The sequence below is a fragment of the Onychostruthus taczanowskii genome, unplaced genomic scaffold (genome assembly GCF_017590055.1).
Source record: "Onychostruthus taczanowskii isolate IOZ18803 unplaced genomic scaffold, ASM1759005v1 scaffold166, whole genome shotgun sequence".
NCBI lineage: Eukaryota > Metazoa > Chordata > Aves > Passeriformes > Passeridae > Onychostruthus > Onychostruthus taczanowskii.
In genome coordinates, this window is record NW_024498862.1 from 226,448 (window position 1) to 247,970 (window position 21,523).

The window sequence follows — 21,523 nt, forward strand, 5'->3', positions numbered from 1 at the left end:
CTGCTGCAGGGGGATCTGACTCGGAAAGGAGAGACTGATTGCTGTCCCTTGTGGAAAACACAGCTGTGCTTCGGGGCAGGGCAGAGGGAGCAGTGCCTACTGCTCCCGGGGGCCGGGCTGAAGCTAATGCAGCAAGCAGCCATGGCAGGGGAGAAAGCTCCCCAGTTTACACCAAGGTGTAAATCTGCAGATCCTCGTGTTCTGTCAGTTGGACCTTGTGTAACACTCATTGGTTCCCAGCTCTGTAGAGACATTGCCCACCACTCTCTCACTGCCCACCCCCATCAGCCTCTGTGAGCACCTGCAGTTCTTTTTCTTTAAACAACTGCCCCATTATTTCTGGCTTATTTGCATCTCTTCAACCATCTGACATTTAAAGGTGACATCTAAAGGAGCTGCACACATGAGCAAAGCCGGAGCATGACTCCAACCAGCTGTGGTGTCCCCCAGCAGTGAGTGAATCACAGAATCACAGACTGGTTTGGATTAGAAGTGCCCTTAAAGCCCATCCAGTGCCACCCCTGCCATGGCAGGGACACCTTCCACTGTCCCAGGCTGCTCCAAGCCCTGTCCAACCTGGCCTTGGGCACTGCCAGAAATAGGGCAGCCACAACCAAAGGCCATGCTTCCCTCCTCTGCCTTTTAGGAGGACACCACAGACCCTGGCAACTCAACCACTTGACTTGGGCATAGGAAAAACTTTTATTTACATGTTAATTAAAAAAATACTTGACAAAAAAGGCATACAGTATTTTATACTAAAAGAATAAAGATTTTTATTAAGCACTGTAAGTTGCATTCAATAGCCTTCAAAGACACCACACCACAATCCATCTACAACCAGCCAAACCCAACAGTAGTTCATTCTTGCACAATCCATGAGTTGGGGCAGAACTCCCTTCAACTTACATTAAGATACCTACTTAGCTCTGGCGGGCAGGGAATGGGGAATTACACCTCATTTCTGATCACTAATGTGTGATGAAGAGCATCAGGAGAATTATATGAAAACGAATATAAAGAAATGATTCTGATTTTGAAGTACATTAAGTTTGGAAACACTAACAAAAACATCAAAATGATACAGGTATATTTGCTTATACTAAATTCTTGATGGGAAAGTTCTCAAGAACAAGCCATTTGTTTCCTGCTACAGAAGGGGGGTACTTTTTTTTTTTGAAGATCAAAGCGTTTTTTTTTTTGTTTTTCACAGAATTTCATATTTGCTAATATGAAGGCATAAAACAGCAACAGAGAACAATAATGCATACAGCAATGAGTACACCAGGGTAACGTTGATATTCAAAACGGCTAGATAATTTTTTTTTAAAGTTTTAGAATAAATGCAACAGAGGTCAATAATCACAAAATTTTAAGGTTAGAGCAAGATCAGTCAATGACTAAACATAGTTAACATCTTTTATAGGACTATTACTGATTATTAGCTTTTTTTGTTTTGCAAATGGGCACAGTACTTGTAAGAATGGAAGAAAGAGGACAATAACATGCATAATATTAACTACACACTTTAAAAATCATGAACCATGCAGAAGTTTAGCTCAAATAGTAGTACTAATGGTCTACGTCTGATTCAAAACCACATAGTTCATTGATCACGGATGCATGGTATTAGTCACAAAAAGTTTCCTAACACATTGTGTTTGTTTTGAAAGGTCGTTTGCATCTTCTATGATTTCAAGTTTATCTCCGTTTAACTCGCTCGTAACGTATGTATGATGTCTATTGAACTCAGCAGAACTGCAGTGTTACTGAGAATTGGTAGTTTCGAGAGTTTGCACATTTTTAACACAAAAGAACCACGGCAACGGTGATGAGATTTCAGAAAGAAAAAACTGTGGTTGTGCCTTTTTCCCCCCATAATCATGAAATCAAAGCCTTAAAGAAAGCTTTATTGTGACACAGTAATGCAAAATCAAATATAATGGCATACATATGGTGCCAAGTACTAAAAATTATAGTTTTAAGCTATATATACTTAAAGACTGCCAAAATTTGTTTTCTTTATATTTCAAAAAACAAAACTACAAGCTTTTGTCATAACCAGTTTAAACTTTATGTATACTTCATTTTAAGTGCGGGAGTCAAATGCTCTTCATTCTTTTTTTTTTTTTTTTTGTTTTATTGTAGCATTTTGACTACAACTGGTTAAAACTAAAAAAATGTGTTGTTTAAATCTCTGACATCAAAGAGGGATCCGAATTTCCAAAGTCCTCATTTTTCTCTTACGGAAAGGAAAAAATGTACGTAACTGTAGGCTCTCTTTCTTTCCAGATATTCCTAATCCTGACCCTTCCCAACATCCTTCACCCTCTATAAAAAATAAGTTTACTCTTCTTTTTTTAAGACAGTGGCCTCAAGAGCATCATCTTTATGGCAAACACTGTCTGCATTTAGTGCATTTAAGTGAGGATTCGTATTGCACATTTTAGAGTCATTACTCAAGGCACTTTCAGACTGATTGGAAGCCCTGATGTCTCCTGTATTCCCATTCATCTGGGAAGCTGGTTTTTCCTCAGTCACAACTCCATTTTCAGCCAGGGATCCATCTGAAGACACAAGTGAGGATTTAGATTCCTCGGATTTTGACTTAAGTTCTTTGGCTACTTCTTCTGCTGAAGCAGCGTAAGGAGGTTTGCCCTAGTTGTTAAAAAAAGAAGAGAATTACTGAAGAACCAGTGCTAAAAATGTATATAAATGTACAGTCTGATATAAGGACACTACAACAGGCAGCATGCAGGGCACAGGGTCATGAGTGAACACCAAATATTCGGCATTGCTGAAAGAAGTGGCTCACAAAATACACTGAGAGGATTTTCGGTGTTCCCCAGAGCCTTCTGATGCCCCTGGGGCAATGCTTTAGTTTTAACTTTGCTGTTGCCCTCCTTTCACGACATCAGAGCTACATAAATGTCCGAAACAGCAAAACTGAGAATCAGTGTACAGCTGCACTTTGCTCCTTGGTTCACGCGTGCTGTGATTCAGTGGCAGGATTCTGTGTTACTCAAATACAAACGCGACTGTTTCCAGCCAGTGCCTGGAGGAGTGCAGAAGCACCATGCACTATTCCCTGCACCAAGCTATATGCTTCCAAGGTTAGGAAAGGCTTTCATAAAAAAGCATATAGTAAAACTGTACAAGACTGAGTATAGCCATAAAAACCAGACTGATGCAGCATACAATTAGTTTTTAAGTATTTATAATTGATCTTAGTGTTCCAGAAACATAATAGGCTTTAAACAAACCAAAATAAGCAGGTTAGACTGCTAAGAAGCAGCACACTGGTCTGTCACACTGTTCACAAAGTCAAGTGCTAAGAAATGGCTTAAGAAAGGGACACCTCAAACAGCAGCAAGCAGCTCTGCAGTACAAAAACCTCCACTGTTACCTACTAGAACACCTGCAGTAAGCTGCTAAAGGATTTTACAGAAGGACTTTGCAGGTGAGTCAGAACTGCTGCTCTCTAGCATTCTCATTATCCAGATAATCACAATTCTCAGTCCCATTGCACAGGTATGGGACTGCACAAGGTACACTCATCATTGTCATTGTGCCTCTTTACAGACATCCTTAACAGACATTCAGCTTTCAAGACATGCTTTAGTTTCTTTCCAGAACAAGAGTGAAAATTTTCATCTTTTGACAAAACAGAACAGTCTGGTGTGCTGGATAAATCCAAGAGCTTGTTTTGGTCAGATTCCCAAGCTGAGGGGAGGAAGTGCCTTGGGTTGAGCCTGGCCCTGCACAGGCAGTGCCTCAATGAGGCAGAGGGGCCACTGGCACCTCCCAGCCTCACCTGGCCCTCACAGTCCACTCACTGTGTGGGAACTTTGCACACCCAAGTTCTCCCTGCCATGTGCATTTTCAATCATCTTTTTTATCTTCCTGTACAAGAAACATCCTATATGGCCTTGATGACCACAAAATGCAAGGAGCTCAGGTCCATAGAAAATGCCACTTATCTTCTCCAGGCACAATTTTACACACAGGTCCTTGTGATCACAAGTATTACCATTCAAATTACACATCATTAATAAAAATGCAAATACCCAACCTTGATGGCACTTGTCAAGACTCCTGCAGCTATTACCTGATCTATACTCCCATATGTACACCTGTAGTAAGCCTGGAGTATTTGGGAGCTCGTTTTCAGGATTTCCTTTATTTCAAAGCTTAAGGTACTCAGAAATTAGATGCTCTATTATTAACACAGTGGTTTCTCTTCTACTTAAAATGTAAAGTTTCAGATCCACAGGTACATTTGTAGACATATAGTCTGCGTACACAGCAATTTAACAAAGAAGAGAAATATTTGAATTTTTATACCTGTAAAACAGTAAGTTTTTACTGGAAGTTAATAGTTCCTTCGTTATCTACTGGAGAACATTCTTTTCTGTCTGACACCTGAAAACACCCCCCTACTCTCAGGTCTCTCTGACAAACGGCATGTCCATATGACGTATTTATTGTGGAAGTTTTTCCAACTATTTACTACTCATTCATCCAAATTGCATAGCAGCCAGAACCATAGAAAAGGGAGCAAAACAGAACTCTGAAAGCAACTGACATCTCATACAGATCAGCAGTGTGCCTCAGCTATATTTGAAGGATCCATGGAACAGACAGAAGTCATGATCCATGGATGCTTTGCAGGGTGTCACCAGAAAGGAACCTGCATGCTCAGGGGGAAAGGCTGCTCTGCTATTCCCAAGAAGTTTAGAGTGACCTGTTAGATCTGAAGCATGGCAGCAGCAAAGATCCTTCACTGCTACAAACTTTCCTTCATGAGGCTGGACCGTGGTCCCAAAAAAGAAATTGGGGAAGAGTGGGGGCAGGAACAGAACAGCTAATTTGTTTCAGCTTTGTATTTCTCCCATTTTCTAAATTTTCTTCTACTCCCATGGCTGGTTAGAGCTGCGTAGGCACTGGATTCATGTCAAAATACATTCTTCCACATCTGTCTTTAGAAGCAAAGTTTGCTTTAAGTGAGCTGTGACACCAGCCTGTCCTGTCACCGCTGTGCGGCTCACAGTTTCCACGGGTCGCCAGAAACACTTGTAGCTGTTAAAGTGGTGCTGGTCTGGAGTCCAGCCCAGCCCAGCCCATCACAGAGCGTGCTGCAGTCAGGCACATGGCTTCATTACCTGAATTGCTCCCTGGCTTTTATAACCTCGCCCATAGTACCTTCCACCTCTTCCAAAAGTTCTTATCACCGGAGTGGAGATAACTCCTCTAGGTCGCCTGCAAAGGTGGAGCAAGGGGAGAAAATAAAACACTGATCAGTTTTGTTTACAACTGCTTTACATTTAGTTTTGCCAGACTATTATTTCCCTAGCTTTACTGTCAATTGCCTATCATCAACACATCTTGAAAGAAGAAAGATACCTAATTCTGAATTGCAGGGTTCTGGTGCTCGCAATTGTATCAAACCCAACCAACCTTTCAGGTACAGAGCAATAAAATGTCTCTTTCTAGATTTCCCTTCAAAAGGAACAATAAATGATATTTTCAAGTTTGCACAAACATTTTCCAAGTGTCAAATTATCCTCATGGCACTTTAAAACCAGAGCTCAAAATACTTTCACCTTACAAAAACAGCAATTTGAACCACATAGAAAGCCATTTCCCCCATTAAATAACAGTTCCCAGTGTGAACACATGAGACACGAGGCTGATAAAAGAAAGTGAGGCAGAATTAAAAAGTTGTGTAGGTACAAAATTGTCTAAGAAAGTGAGGGAATAAAGGAGTTTCACGTTTATCCGGCATGTGGCATTTGATAAGCTGGGATGCTTTCCAATGGAGACTCCCAACTTAGACATATTAGGCAGTGGTTTTTGGTGTGATTCAGTACAGATTACACTAGATGAAACCAAACTTTCTCACCTTGGTCTCAAGTTGTGCCAGGGTAGGTGGTTTAGATTAGATATATTTGGAAAAATTTGTTCACAGAAAGGGTTGTCAAGCCCTGGTACAGGCTGCCCAGGGCAGTGCTGGAGACATCATTTTGGAACTGTTCACAAAACACAAGGATGTGGCACTTGGGGATACGGTTTAGGGGTGAGCATGGTGGTGGGTACTGGGTTGACAGCTGGACTTGATTTTAGAGGTCTTTTCCAACCACAGCAATTCCAGGATTCAGGTACAACTGCTTTAACTCCATCAGCTGCAGAAACTGAATTTCCCAATCATTATGTCAAGAACACTGTTCTCCTAAAAATACCTTGTTTTCTCAACTAGAGATACTGGATTGCTCTAGAAGCCTGGGAATGCCCTATATTTGCTCTGGATGTGCTGCCCGATACTGGGAGGTGCTAGTGTGACACCTGGGGCTGGCTGGGTGCTGCTCAGGTCCCTGAGCTGAATGAACTGCCCAGGGGAACAGCACTGTGCCCCCAGTCTCCTCTCATATGCTGTGAATTCCCACACTGGGCAGTAAGAAATATTCTGGGAAGAGAAGAAGCAACAACAGAGAAGGAAGCTGTGGTTTGCATGTGAGTCCCTCTCACTGTGTTCCCTCCTTGCCAACCCCACTGGCTGTCTTTTTACAACGTCAAAGCGTGTCCTTCAAGGAGTGCAGAAAAACTTTTCCCCCTCAGAAAATCACACTAAATACACTGATGGATTGAGGCTAATACAAAGCAGCTGGTGTTGTAATTTTACACAACAAGAACAACATCTGAGCTCAGCATTGCAGAGACATGAGGCAATGGGGTGAACAAGCCTGACCCAATCCCCTCTGCTGAAAGAGACAAAAAATGGAATACAAGTGTGTGAAACTGGGCCATGAACTAAGACAACCTGCTGTGCTGTTTCCTAGTTCTGACCTTTGGTAGGAAATAACCTCTGCCAACATGAATCTGTTGTTAAAACACTTTCCTTGAGATCAGGGAAAGGTTCTTCCCCCAGAGGGTGCTGGCACTGCCCAGGCTGCCCAAGGAATGGGCACAGCCCCGAGGCTGCCAGAGCTCCAGGAGCCTTTGGACAGCGCTGCCAGGGATGCCCAGGGTGGGATTGTTGGGGTGTCTGTGCAGGACCAAGGGTTGGACTCCATGATCTTTTTGGCTCCTTTCTAACTCATAATATTCCATAGTTCTGTGATTCTGTCTTTAGGCAGAACCCTTAACATGAGCATGTTTTCCCATTGGTTCTACTTTAGTATCAACTGACCCAACAAACAGGTAAGCTGCCTGCAGACATTTTCCCTCTGGCCTATTCCAGTAACTCTACATGTGACCAATGCCCTATCAGTGCTGATCTGATGGAGACAGGAAGATCTGGCACTGACAGTTTTCCTGTCTCTTTGGGGTGACAACCTGCACCAAACCTTACTGCCTTAAGACAGTACCTCCAACAAAAAGAAACTTCAGGCATTTTATCTCAAATTGAAACCTACTACTGAAAAATCATATTTCTCTGTCATAAAGGTTCTGGCAGGAGCAGCAACACCCTTTCAGTGATCACTTCCCAAATAAGGAGGGTTCTCAGTTCCCGGCTACCGATGTTCTGTGTGAATTCAGGTATTTCCCTCTTCAGGAGATGGAGGAACTGCTGTCCTGTATGGATGTAACTGAGCTCTGAGCCCCAGGCTGCCCACAGACCCTGGCTTTGGGAGGACACCAGCCATCACCAGCAGCACCACCCCACAGAGTGCAGATCACTGGGAGGAGCAACCAGCTTCTGTTCATGTATCCTCAGGAAAAACAGAACTGATGATCATCCAAGAACCTCATTTCAATAGTGAAAAAAGGCTATTTTGTCCCCTGGTATCCAAGCAAACCTCATGCCTCCCCACCTTTGCTCACTCACACTCTCTCCAGATGCTGCTCCGGATCGGCACAGGGTTCCAAACACCCACCCCACACCCAGAGGTGCCTGACAGTTGTCTGAAAAACCTAAAACAACACTCAATGCTTCTGTTTTGGCAGCTGGATCTCATTATTGAGAACTGGGCAGTCCTAGCTAAATGGGGTCCCCTCAAAGGGTCAGCTCTGCAGCCACTGAACCTGTTCACATTTGTACCCACTGCTCTTGCCTCTCCCTGGCCCCACAGTAGATCCCATTCTCCCAGGGCTTCAGATTAACCTTCACTCAGCCCAACACAACAGGCATTCCAACAGCTCTAGCTGACTCTAGCATGAAGCTTCATAGTGCACACTGGAGTAAATTAACAGATAGATGAAATTCATGCAGTGCAGTCTTTTACATTGCTGCTCCTTAGCTCAAGGTGGCAATAAATCCATCAGCTTTACTCCACTCCTAACACAGACAGACACAATACATAGTACTTCAGGATTGTCTCCTGTCATAAACACAACCTTAATGAAAGATAAAGAGAGTTCTGTAAGGCACAGAACCAGCAAGCCTACGGAAAAAAATACCATCTTAAAAGTAATAAACTAGGTATTTTTGTAATAAAGTACTTGGTTTTCAGACATGTTGTGCACCTCTAACTTCAGCTGTAGTGAAATGAAGGGGAAGAGCTGAAGAAATTTAAAAAGTGTGCTTTTAAGCACACTTCCATGATGACTGTAACAAGAGCTATTAAACTCAGAAATGTCCTTCAGGTGTTTTCTGCTTCACAGGATTACATAATGTAGTTACTAAAACTGTTGTCATGCTTCTTAATAAATGTCCTTCCACAAAACAGAAAGGCATTTAATGTAATGTATCTACCAATTTTATGGACAAGTCCCGAAGTCACCTCCCCATGCAAAAGCAACATCTGTGTGTGTATATGTATCTATGTATATTTCAGTATATTTGAGTATGAATTTTATTTGCACATAAAAATGCTTATACCTACACAAATAACTGCGAAAAGCATCTTAAAAGGAATGCCAATGTTATTCTTGAATATTCAGTGGGTATAATTGACCCTATGTGTCCTAAAGTGTGTCATATGCAATCTCTATTGCTTCCAACTTCTGTTTTCCTTGCTTCCCCAGTCATTAAATCCCACGTGAGAAGCACGTTCCCAGGCTGGCACTTACCCTCTGGCTGGTCCTCCCACGGACACCACCTGCAGAGGAAATGGCCCTCTCCCCCCTCGTCCACGTCTGCTTCCAGCCCAATGGCCGACTACAGTGCCGGCAATTTCAAGTTTCCCTCCCTGAGAAGGAATAGGTTGGACTCCTGCACATAAAAGCAAAACCAAACTTTGATCTTCACAATCATCACAGTAAAGTTACAAATGAATGGAAAGCTGGTTTGCCCAGATTTCACCACATAACCCATTTTCTCTAGGGATACTGTGAGATTATTGCTCATTTTGCAGTATTCTACAAGTGTTAGAACTCCATGAGCCTGTTTCCCCCCACCCCTTTTTAAAAATAGATATGAGTTCTGAAAAGAAAAATTATCTGACATGAATGCTTCAGTTTCAGTAATTAAAAATATACTTGAGATAGGCCTCAAGAAACCAGGGGAATTTTACAAGCTGGCTGAAGATTGTTTTTTTCCTGCATTCTTGAAGAAGAAGGAATTCTTGCAGGTTTCAAAGCACTTTTTAGCCAACAGCAAGTATCAGCACAGATCACACAGATTATACTGGCAATAAAGAACTTACTAGGCTGGATAAGCTGCACTAACACTAAGTTGCTATAAAAATGTAGCAATCAAACAGATCTGGTTTAAAAGGTGTGTTTATCATTTCCCTTCATAGAAGGCAGCTAAAGTTACAGTTGTCTAAGATGCAACTACAGCTTCTGCTCAAGTTGCTCATGTCTTTATACTAAATCAGCTCTGAGGCATAACATGTATTTCAAGAAATCCAGGTATGTGAACTGAGCAAGATGTTACTCGTAAGACCATCAGCACCAAAAGGGTTACAAACCACAGCATTTACGCAGCCACAATTAGTCTCCAAATGTTACAGGCTGGGAACTACGCTACTGATTACATCCAGAAGGTTCCTACTTCCCTGTGCAAGTCCTTCAGCTCCAAATGCAGATGGTTTGCAGGGCCAGAGTTATCCACACATGAAGCTCTAGAGGTATGTTTGCTCTTAGGATAAAAGCTCAGAGGCCAGAAAGAACAGCTAAATATGTGGGAAAAATTTACCCTCAACAGGTTTCCATAATCTCACATCACACAGGAAGTGAGCAATCTGCACACAGGTAGGGAAGTAAATCCCACTCCTGTGTCCACACCAGCACTGACGCCAGCAAAGAAGGGCTCAGCAGTAATACCAAAGTCAGTCATTTCTACGCTGGGTCTTTGCAAAAAGCTCAACTGTCCCCAGATTTTGGAAAATCCCTGTTAATAGAGAGGCCAGTGGGTTACAGATGCCCTCTTTTCCAGTGGCAGCACATGAGACAGGCTGCCTGCTGGGTTTTGGGCTCTCCTGTGTTTGGAGGAGGTTTCTGGCACAAGGAGGGCTGGCGCTGGGGGCTTGCGGCAGGGACGGGAGCAGAGCGGACAGCAGCCGGGCAGGCTCTAGAGAGGGAAGCTGAGACAGTTAAGGAGACAAGGAGTCAGTAGGAAAGCCTCAGACCAACCCGTACAGTGGAAGAAGCCGTTGCCAGAAGCTCTAAGAAAAGGGGTTTGGGTATAATTACCGCCCTGAAACTTGCTAGTCCTGTTGCTGTCATTGCCAGAGAAGGCTCCGGAGTGTCCTGCCGCTGCTGCCACCCGGAAGGCCCGGTAAGTGCCTGTGGCTACTGTTTCCCCATAAGGGCCTCCGAAGCCATAGACTCCTGTTAGACCCAGGGTAAAGAAAGACAGGGGAAAAGCTGTGAGGGGGCCCAGCAACCGGGAAGGCCACAGCAGAGACGTTGCTGCCTCCTTCCACCCTTCCAGAGCCAGACAGGAGGGCCGTGCTCCTGAGGGCTGTAGGCGATGCTGCAGCACCGCTGAGGGAGCCCTGGCCAAAGGTGTCCTGCTGTCTCAGCCAGCAGGGAGCCTCCGATCCAAAGGGCAGGCCTTGGGGCTTGGAATGGGATCCCAACTTCTATGGCATTGTAAAGGCTTGTAACAATTTTTTGGCAGTGAGCATTGGTAGCTACAGTCATGGCACCCCTGAAATGCCTGTGGCCGGTATCTATACACCTCTGGGCCTTGGTTCGAAGAGATTTCAAGGAAGGGAGCAATTCTAGGAACAGCCTGGAATGGTTAGTCACTATTTAGACTTGAGGGTGCCAATGGTTATGTGACTGCAGCAAAACACAGAGGAGTGGGGAGGGGGAAAGGTTGTCTTCAGCCCTGACAGTTAAACTGTGTCTGGTAATTTATAAATGTTTTGAACCAATTTACTGTGCAAATCAAAGCTTTTCATACCACCCGGTGTCAATCCATTCCTCTTTTTTCTAGTTCTACAATAACAGTAAAAAAATTTTGATCAGGCACAGTTACTAAAATCCTGATGAAAATACTCAGCAATACAGTACATTCCATACCACTGAGCTAATAAAAGCATCCCCAAAATACAGTGACTGGCACATGCCAACACAAGCTGACCACTTGCTTTTCTGTATTTTCCATATGAAATTGATCAGAGTTGGTAGTTTTGGGAATGTGCAAGGTAAGGTAATGTGTGGCACTGTTGTCCCATCACTTACCAGCAAAGCCTCTCCCCCTGCCCTGAGGTGGTGGGACTGGCCCAAAGTGTCGAGGATACATAGAAGCTGGATAAAAAGGCATGGCAGGTGGAGGTGGGAAAGGGAGAGGATGGTTCTGCCTGGAGAAATTTAATCCTTCTAGGATGCTCTGACGCATCTTTTCAACCTTGGCTGCCTGCTCAGCCTAGGAATAAAGAGAAGGTTACAGAGGGACATTAAAATTCTCATTTCAATTGTATAAAGCTACATTTACACAACAAATTCAAAGGAAAACCCAAAATAATGGAGAAGTAGAGACAGAATCATCATCCTTAACCTGGACTGCAAACCAAACCAGAGTCTGTGCATACAAGCTGAAACATGCCTGGAGGGTTATAACCCTGAGAAGGGACCACAGCCACCATCAGGAGCAACCTTAGGAGCAGCTTCCCTCAAGTCACAAAAAAAGAAGGGATACAATTTCATATCTTTTAAAAGTTAAAAACAAAAAAGTTTGGGTTATTCAGTAAACTGTTTTATCAGTTTCCTGGTTTTACAGATGGATATTAACTTTGCATGATTTGGTTAACACAAAAAAGGCCTTGATTCATATTTTAAGATGACTGTAAGAAACGTGAAAAGATTTTGAGCTGAGGACCCCAAGAATGACGTCACAGTCTGTCAAATCAGTTAGAAAACACCAATTTTCTTTCACTACAAACCCAGTGCAGCTTAGTCATTTGGACAGTCTGACCCAAAAAGGCGGGACTTGAATAAATGAGCAGAGTTTCCAACTTGGCCATTCCTCATATCAGTGTTTCCGTTTTCAGAGACAGAAAAACAAATTCAACTTGATGCCTCTTCTTCCAAATCTACCCAAATGCCATCCTACTCATCAAGAAATAAGGAACTAAACAGCAAAACCCACCCAATTAGCCATTCCCCTCATATTTGCCTTCAAAAGCGGAGGTGACACGTGGTGAATGACAACCCATGCCATGGAACCCCTGTGGACACACGGGGCACTCCATCACCCTGCACAACTACACACCTGACCATCACAGAGGTCGATGAGCGGAACTTTCTCCCGGCTTGCTTTGATGAGCTTGGTCTGGAATAATTTCCCATCAAAATACATCCAGGGACAGCAGTGCTCCCATGGAATCGGCTGTCCGCAGGCGTCGTTGGCAAAAAGAGCCATGTCCACACCACTCATAAAGAGAGCAGACAGCTGGATTCCACGGGGATCCAGATTCTCAATCTGTGTAAAACCAGAGTAAATACAGTAACATCGCAATGAGATGTAATTCAAAGTCATTCCAACAGTTACATTCTTTACAAAACTCTTGCAAACAGAGGGATTTTAAAACGTCATCCAGACTTTCAGAGGTTTGAGCAGAAGTATGCAGCAGAACCTCACACTTGTGCATGCAGAGCTGCCATCTTCAGAAAAGCTGCTGTCCCATCCACCTGCTCTGTACACCAGAGATAAACAAAAACACCTACTTTCTCAACACAAAGTGCAGGAAACTATTTCTAAAGACACTTACAGGAAATTAGCACTAGAAAACTTCATTAACAATTTTATTCCAAATAATGAAGTGCTTCTGAGATGTGTGGCGGAACATCTCAGGAATGAGTTCAACGCAAAATTCCATTTTTCTTCCCATGTAACACATTTCTTTCTCAACTCCTTTATAATGGATTTTCTATTACTTTGATTCAAGATTTTGCTTTTAGAACACATCTGTTAATAACAAAGTAGTGTGCATATATACAACAGCTTTATTTAGGATGTAGGATAGGGACACTAAGGTAGAATTAAACAGTGAATATAGGTAGTGGTCCAAGCAAAATGGATTTGCTTGCAGCAAGTGTATTTTTAGCTCTGGCATAAGAAAATATCACTACTGGTGTTCTCTGAAATACTTCTCAAAATATCAGCCCTTGCTTGGGAACATTTTCAAGACCTTGGTATTAAATTTTAAAATTAAACTCCGTTACAACCTTCCTTATACATAAGCAACCTTTAAGAGCCCAAAGACTCTCTCGCTCATTTCGCAGATACATGGCTGGGTTCAATAAAATTCAGCTGCTCTTTATGTCTGACTTCACTAGCTGCTTCCTGTGAAGACAGTAACAACCCTGAGGGAACTACTGCATCTTCCAGCTAAGCAACATTACTTCATGTATGATTGAAAAATAAAAAAAAATTACTATTAAACCAAAATATTATCTGCTATCAGTGGCCTTTTGTTTTGTGTTGGAATGGAAAGAATATTTTCTCTGGGAATTCCTTTCTTAGGTCTCTAAGAACAGTGATTTTCACAACGGAGTTTCTTCCTTTTTGCATCAGATCTTATGAGAGAAGTGAGACTTTGATGACTCTATAATAGATACCTTTGCCGAAATCTCTACCTCTAGATGTCATTTAGGCTGTGAGCTCAACATCCCTGGAAGTGTTCCAGGCCAGGTTGGATGGGGCTTGGAGCAACTTGGGATAGTGGAAGGTGTCCCTACCCATGTCAGGGAGTGGAATGAGATGAGCTTTAAGGTCCCTCCCAACCCAACCCAGCCTGTGATTTTGATGTATTGTGTTGTGTTTGAAAAATGGACACTGCAGACCATTGTAGCCATCTCTGCAACGCTTTAAGCCACTATGACTAGTATTTTTGAAAGTATAGGCTTTTAGTGAGGCACATATAGATCAGCCACTACAGTTAATTCCCGGATCAGCTGGAAACAAATCTCTTAAATTATGTCAGTCCTAGTTAAGAATTACCTTGAGCTCCTGAAGCTGGTCAGGTTCATAGAGCTTTGGAGACAATGCTTGGGCAAGGAAAGCATCAAGTTCCTGGCGACGCAGAATGCGCACCCCTGGCCACTGTACCATATACCTGTGAGGGAAGCATGGCCTCAGTCAGTGCCTTGTTAATGGCGAAGTCAGAAATCACCCAGCTAGATACAGGATGTGTGAGAGGAGAGAAACATGCTGTGCCAGTGAAAAGAGAAGCTTTAAGATACCACTTTTTTTTCATACCAAGTAGCCTATAAGGAGAAACAGTGTTTTAGTGCTCAAAAGGCAAGATGAAGTTCAATAGAACCAAAGACAAATTTACATTTATCATTCTCAAAAATGGTTTAAATTTTACCATGTTTAAGATGCTACCCTTGGATTCTGAAAGAATTATAAGCTAGTTGTCTTAAACAACTACCCCAAATGTAAGCATCTCCCAATTCCTCTGTCAATTTTCAATGTGAAAATTAACCAGTTCAAGATTTTGGAACCTGTGACTTTTTCTTTGGAAATCTGGAAGCTTTTGTTGGGCAATTTCACCTACAGAACCCTCCGAGGCCCCAAAAGCTGTTTTTTCCACTAAGCTGAAGTCTTGAGTACACTAAGGTAAAACTAATTCAAATGATACAACATCTTTGCAACACAAGATCATTTTGTCTTCCCACCAATCCTTTAGAGACTGAAAAATAACTACACACATGCTTTTCTGCAACCAAACCCCCTCTCCCAGTGAGGCTGCAAATATGAATTAACACCATCTAGAAATCCAGAGTAAAACCTTTCCTTGGTTCTGATGCCCCTGGAGGTGACACTAACCTCAGCACACAGCAGAGCACCATAAGATGAGTGGGCACATTAGTTGGGTTGAGCATTGCTGGTGTGTCTGATCGCATACAGGCCAGGAACGCCCTCATCCGCCGGTTCTTGTCTTCCACGGCTTTGCCCAGCCACAGTTTCTTCAGGTTTGGGCAGGTCCACTCCCTGAAGGCGAGGGCTTCCACCAGCTCAGGGGTTTGAGGAGATTTGCCTTTGTAAGCAGCCCATTCCTTAATTATCACCGGTGAAACTGCAGAATGGCAACAGCAGAAAGAAATCAGCCTGACTTAGATTTTATATTCAAGCATTTATTTCAAATTTCACATGCAAGAGATTCTGATTCAAGAAGCATCACTTTGAGACTGCAACAGCGTATTGGATTTACACTGATAAACAGGTAATTCACACCCTGCATGAAATATCTTTTAATTGTGATCACTTACAAATTACATGCATACAGACATGCATATATTAGGAATGTAATGCTATTATTTTCAAATGAATATACAAGACAGAGGAAAGACACGTATTTTTCTAAAACAAACAACATGATTTCCCCTGGAAGTGTTCAATGCCAGGGTGGAGAGGGCTTGAAGAAATCTGGTCTGCTGGAAGGTGTTCCTGCCCATGGTGGAGGATTGGAAATGGACGGTGTTTAAGGTCTCTTCCAATCTAAATAATTCTGTGATTTTTACTTAAAAGTGCAATTTGCCCCTTAAATATCTGTGTTATATCTGTGTGTGATCATACTGTCATATTTGATAATACTTGTGTATGATCAGAAACCTATTCCAGAGGTGGTCTTTCAAGAATAATATGATACTAGTGATTTTATTTGAATCATATTTAAACCTGGTATTATTATACTTGTCTGTAGCCTTTCAGCTACCACAATGGAATGAGATCTCAAATATAGGCAAGTGTGGAGTTCTCTAAAAATTTTACAAAACGTTACTTTATATTAAGCCTTCCCATTTAATGCACTGCTTTCTATGAAGAGGTTAGTGGTTTTGTGCCTAATCTCCCTCTCATCCACATCAGCACAAAGACAGTTCACTCTACATTGCTGCTAAATCATCTCCATTCTTCTATGTGAAGACAACCAGAACAGAACACAAGTTCAAGTCAAGGCTGAGACACAACACCTTTGGCCTTGGAGCAACCCTGAGCCTGACACAGCTCACAGTGTGCCTCCACCCTTTTAATTCTGAGCCAGTTATGCAGTGTGGAAAGGTTCAAGGAACTCGTTAGTGCAGGTTCAGGTTACAGCCCGGGGAGATTCCTGAGGGAGGCCAGACCAGCTCTTTCTGCTGGAAATCCACTGGATACAACCTAGGGAATAGATCCCACTGGTGCCAGCACAGGCTTGATGGCTACAAAGCAATGGGCAGCAACCTAATGTGTGATTCTATAGTCAGGGGCATGCAAACCACAGCAGAGGTGATGGTCAGGATTACAGAGAAAAGCTCCAGAACACCCCAAAGAGCTCTCCTGCTTTTCAGGAATAAACCCAGCCTAGCATTACAGTTACTCTTCACAGAGCTCAGGGCAGTTTTACAAAGACCACATGCAGCAATGCAAATAAGCACTCCGATATATTTAGTTGGTCACCTCACTATAAAATCATGTTCTATTTTGGTTGCTTCCAGGTTTTATACACCACCACACTCTAAAGATGGGCTCCAACAGCCAGCAGAGCTATCCTGCCCTAGTAATCAGCTCATCTCTCTGTGTTCCTCTGCTTGCTTAGGCCCGGAACAGCAAATACAAATAAAAGTATTAATTTAAGCTTTAGATACCAGAAGCAAAGCTGTACACACCACCAGTGTTTTCCAAATGCTTCTTTCACTTACACTGAACACACTTCTTACACTTATAAGAAGGGAATGTTTTATGTCTATGTTTTCTACCTTATGTTTCAACATTCAAGTACAATTCAAAGTTTTTAATCTGTGGATGAGAACTTCCACGGCCCTGTGACACAAAGGAAGAATACCTCAGCCTGTTCTTCAGCCACATGCTACAAAGGTTACACTACAGATGCACACTGCCTTCTACATTGTGCTAAACAATAATAATATACAAGACCCCTAGAATGGCTGGAGTGGGAACAGACCTTAAAGCCCACCTTGTTCCATCCCCCACTGCAGCAGGACCACCTGTGCTGAGGCCTCACCACTCTCACAAGGAAGAATTTCTTCCCAATATTTCATAATTGCCCTCAGGAATTAGGAAATTCCTTGTCCTGCCACTCCAGGCCCTTGTCCAAAGTCCATCTGCAGCTCTCTTGGAGTCCCTTTAGATACTGGAAAGGGCTCTAATTCTCTCTAGAGCCTTGTCTTCTCCAGGCTAAAGAGTCCTCCCAGTGTCTCCACAGCAGAAGTGTTCCAGCCCTCAGAACATCTTCACAGCCTTCTCTGGACTTGCTCCTGCAGATCCATGCCCTGTGCTGAGGACCCACAGCTGGGTGCAGGTAACCATGCTTCTTGTGGAAAGGTTTAACACGAAGGTCAATCTAGTGGGCTGGAACAGAGTTTCCTCTCTGAGAGATGGTGATGAGGAATGGCAGCTGAATCCATTAACAAGCAACGCTAGCACTATCCACCCAAAATTAGCATTTAACCTAAGAGATTAATCCAGATGAAACAGATGAAACTTGTCCATATCCACATAATATCCATATCCATATATCCATATCCAAAATCCATAACTTTTCTTAAACCTTTGAAAAATCTCCACTGAGACTGCTGCCAAGCTCACTGCATCCTCAGCTGACAGAATCACGTATGGCAACTTCTGCTGAGAAATGAGCAGTGTCTACCCTGAAAACTACATAGACTACAGCTAGGATCAGCATGTTCAGCCCCATTACCATGGTGCATATTATACTGTTTCCATACCAAACTTCATCCTACTGCTCAACAGCATGTTTGAAGACTCACTGAGGCCTGAGGCACCATACAATCTATGGACCTCTACTTTCAAAAGGGCCCTCGTGACATGCTAAGGTTAATCCAAGCAAAGAGGGTCACCATCAACCTGCACAACAGTAACCTGCTTAATAAACACCTGAGTGCCATTACAGACTCTGAAGGCACCAGCCACAGCACTCCAGCAGAGCTCTGGCTGCCAAGCACAGCTCCAGTGGTTCTGGTCTTATTCATTAACTGTGATTTTTAACCTTACAATTCTTCCTGACAGCACAGCTTGAGCTCAGCACACTTGATTTTGCACGAGGGCTACTGCTCAAGAGACATGGCTTTCCTCTTGGCAGAGCCAGTGCCGGCTGAGTACATCCGCACTGGGAACAGCACGTCACAAGGTGGCTGGCTTAAAGTAACAAACCTTGGGATCCAACCAGGAGCTCTGACAGCTTGTGCAAGTGTGTCTTTTGCCACCGAGCAGAAAGAGCAGATGGTTTCACTACACACATGTATTTATCAGGACACGGAAATAACCTGGTTCAGGGCTTGACAAGCAGAGCAAGGGACACCCCTTGGTTTCCACCCCCTGAGAGGGAAGGGCAGCACAGCCAGCACCGTGCCCTTGGCAGCCAAACACAATTGGGCACCCTGTGACCCAGCATCTCCTGTCCTCTGAGAGCAGAGATGAGGCCATGCACAGCAAAGGCATCATTTAGCAGACACTGATCACTGAAGAACCCCACCGATTCCTGCTTTTGTTGTTTCTTATTGGCTTTTAAACTTCATACAAAAAACAATGATTTAAAAGACAAGAAGCCATCCATTTCATGATAGATCCATTATCTTGCCGTCTATATAATTAGTAGTAATGCTGATGTGTCAGTTTATTATGCATTTTTTCCAGCTTCCCATAACCCTCACGTACAATACCCTTGCCAATTATTCAGGCACTATTATTAAGTTGCCGGTGTTTGGTTTGTACAACAAAGATGACAGGATTTTAGATATTAATATTCATTACCTCTCTACATAAATCTTAAGGATCATTTACATTTCTTCAGAAACTAATTTCTTGATTCTCTTAACATATCTTAATTCCTAGATTTTCTCTTCATTGTCTTCATTACTGCATTTCATAACATACCCATTCTTGAGAGCGGCAGAATAATTTAGACACTGGAGGAGAATGAGCATCACCAGTTCATTCTAGCCTGGGTGCTCAGAAAAGTTAGAGAAGGCTAATCAGTGCTTCAGACACTGTTCTCTCCCTATGTATTGCACAGACTGCCCAAGCCTTGTAAGAGAGCCAACCAAAATAAAGGTCTTCCTGCACCAGAGCCCTTTCATACCCCACACTTGCACAGCAGCCCAAATCCATCTTTACCAGCACTGCCAGCTTTGCAGCGAAGCAAGGAACTTTTGGGCACATGTTCAAATTGGCTTCTGCTTTTTTAAGAGCTTGGTGAGTCCTAAGCTAGAAGTAGGTCAGTAGCTGAATGCGTCCTGCAGCATGATTTGCCAGAGCTCTCGTAACTAAACCAAGTCAGCAGCAGTGTGCTTATCCTCCAGAGGTAAACTCTGCAAAGCAGGATAAATGAAGAGAAAATAGAGATTATACAGGCTTCCCCAGTATCCTACAAAGAACATTCTAGGTTTATGAGATTAACCCAAAGCAGACCTCCAGCACTCAGCCACTTCACCAAAAAACAGCTGTAGTACGCTTTTCAGGACAGAATTCTCATAAGCATAAATGATGACTGCAAATAAAATAATTTTTAAATCCTGAAATGACCTTGTAACCCAAAATATCACAATGTTGTGTGAGTTTTAAGAAGTAAGAAGTTTGTGAGTAGGTGTGCTGAGGTATTATTCCAGCAGGGTCAATACTGATTTCCACAAAGTAACTGGCAAAGCTAAACAGCTTTTCAAACATCATTGGGAGATTATCATCTTCACTACAAACGTACAAAAACATTCAGAATCACAAATGGAAAGAGCAAAGGGAATGAATACAAAGTTTACAACTGATACTTATTTTTATCCTTTTACACATGAAGCCTGTGAACGATGATATCATACATTTTGCATATCTGATTCTTAAATTTACCATAGTGACAGCAGACTCCTACACTTAAATACTTGTGTTGCTGCCATGCACTGAATGCTTCAGCATTCTTGTAACCGTTATAAGCTGCTACTGCAAAGCAATCCTTGAATGCATTCATTATAACAAAAACACTCTAGAACGAGGACTGAAATGACAGTAATTCCTGGAAACAGAAGACTTAAAAAGACAACTTTCAGATTAATGAGAAGATTAACATCCGTATCTCCAAACAAGTCAAAGGATCTTCTGACAAGGCTGTTTGCAAAAGTTTAGTCTGCCCTCACCCAGGTCTACCTTTGGTTACATTACACCCTGATTTCTGTGGGGTTTAAACTCGGTTTTTATATGCCAATACCTGAAGGACACATGATACCTGCAAATTTCCCTGAGGTACCTTCAGGGACACATTTGGGAAGCCAGGGCAAGTTAACCTGTGCACCTCTCATTTTTGAACAAAGCAGGAAGATTTGTATGTGTGTGCAGAAAACAGAAGTTCCCTAAAATCCAGTTCTGCCATGCACAGAAATGACATCACAAGCTGACATCACCCACTGCAGGTCTGGCAGTAGCTTAAAGCAGATTTTCAAAACCAAGTCTCAGAGCTTGCTTAGAAACAGCAACATTTATAGCTCTTAAACTACGGCAGGAAATAAAATTTCAAGTTAACACCATCTTTTCCTCTTATCCACAGCACTCAATAGGCCTGAAATTCCTCTGGCTTCAGCTACCCTGATGGGATCTTAGCAACAATTTCCATTCACATCATGGTACAAGTGGCTCTGAAACCACAGCAAAGGGAAGAGGAATAAAGCACGGGTTCTGCAGTACGTACATTCTGGTGGAAGTCTGTTCTTTCTAAAAGCAAGCCTTTCAGTTTTCTTTCTGCTTTCTGCCAAACTAAACAGGACTCCGTAAACATACTGACGCACTGGCCTATACAGAAGAGCAGCAGGAGGCAAGTCTTTGTTGGCTTCATCTTCTATAGAAACGGCGATTTTGATTTCACCCTTTGGCATGAAAGAAAGCAGAGAAATATGACATGTTACAGTGAACAAGAAGCATTCACGTACGCACGGCAACCCAATCCAACCCCAACACACGTCAGCGAGTCAAGACAAATGTGGTTCAGTAGTAAAGTGGACCTCAGCTCAGGGAAGAATTAGCCTGGCCTGCTTCATTTCCTCCAGGTTCTGTAGCTTTCTTCTTTACCTTCTCCATCACACACATATTTGTCTAGACATGTGAGGATTAACTAAATATTGATCTTTTAATACAGGCACTTGGAAAAACAGTACACATGGAAATAGAGCAAAGTGCTTTTAGACA

At 42.8% G+C, this 21,523-nt stretch overlaps 1 protein-coding gene across 3 annotated transcripts in view; it reads right to left on the reverse strand.

Annotated features, from left to right (window-relative positions):
- Positions 1–751: 751 nt before the first annotated feature.
- Positions 752–21,523, reverse strand: part of FAM120A (family with sequence similarity 120A) — a 48,461-nt gene continuing 27,689 nt past the window's right edge. For 2 of the 3 annotated variants that reach the window (XM_041399614.1, XM_041399613.1), the window contains exons 10-18: positions 21,030–21,204; positions 15,167–15,416; positions 14,336–14,450; positions 12,605–12,814; positions 11,575–11,758; positions 10,576–10,713; positions 9,010–9,151; positions 5,163–5,259; positions 752–2,658 (exon numbers count right to left, since the gene is read on the reverse strand). In XM_041399614.1, the coding sequence (XP_041255548.1) occupies positions 2,347–2,658; positions 5,163–5,259; positions 9,010–9,151; positions 10,576–10,713; positions 11,575–11,758; positions 12,605–12,814; positions 14,336–14,450; positions 15,167–15,416; positions 21,030–21,204 (1,623 nt within the window). In that variant the 3' untranslated portion in view covers positions 752–2,346. The remainder of the gene's footprint in view (positions 2,659–5,162; positions 5,260–9,009; positions 9,152–10,575; positions 10,714–11,574; positions 11,759–12,604; positions 12,815–14,335; positions 14,451–15,166; positions 15,417–21,029; positions 21,205–21,523) is intronic. The other variant, XM_041399615.1, reaches the window with a different exon arrangement.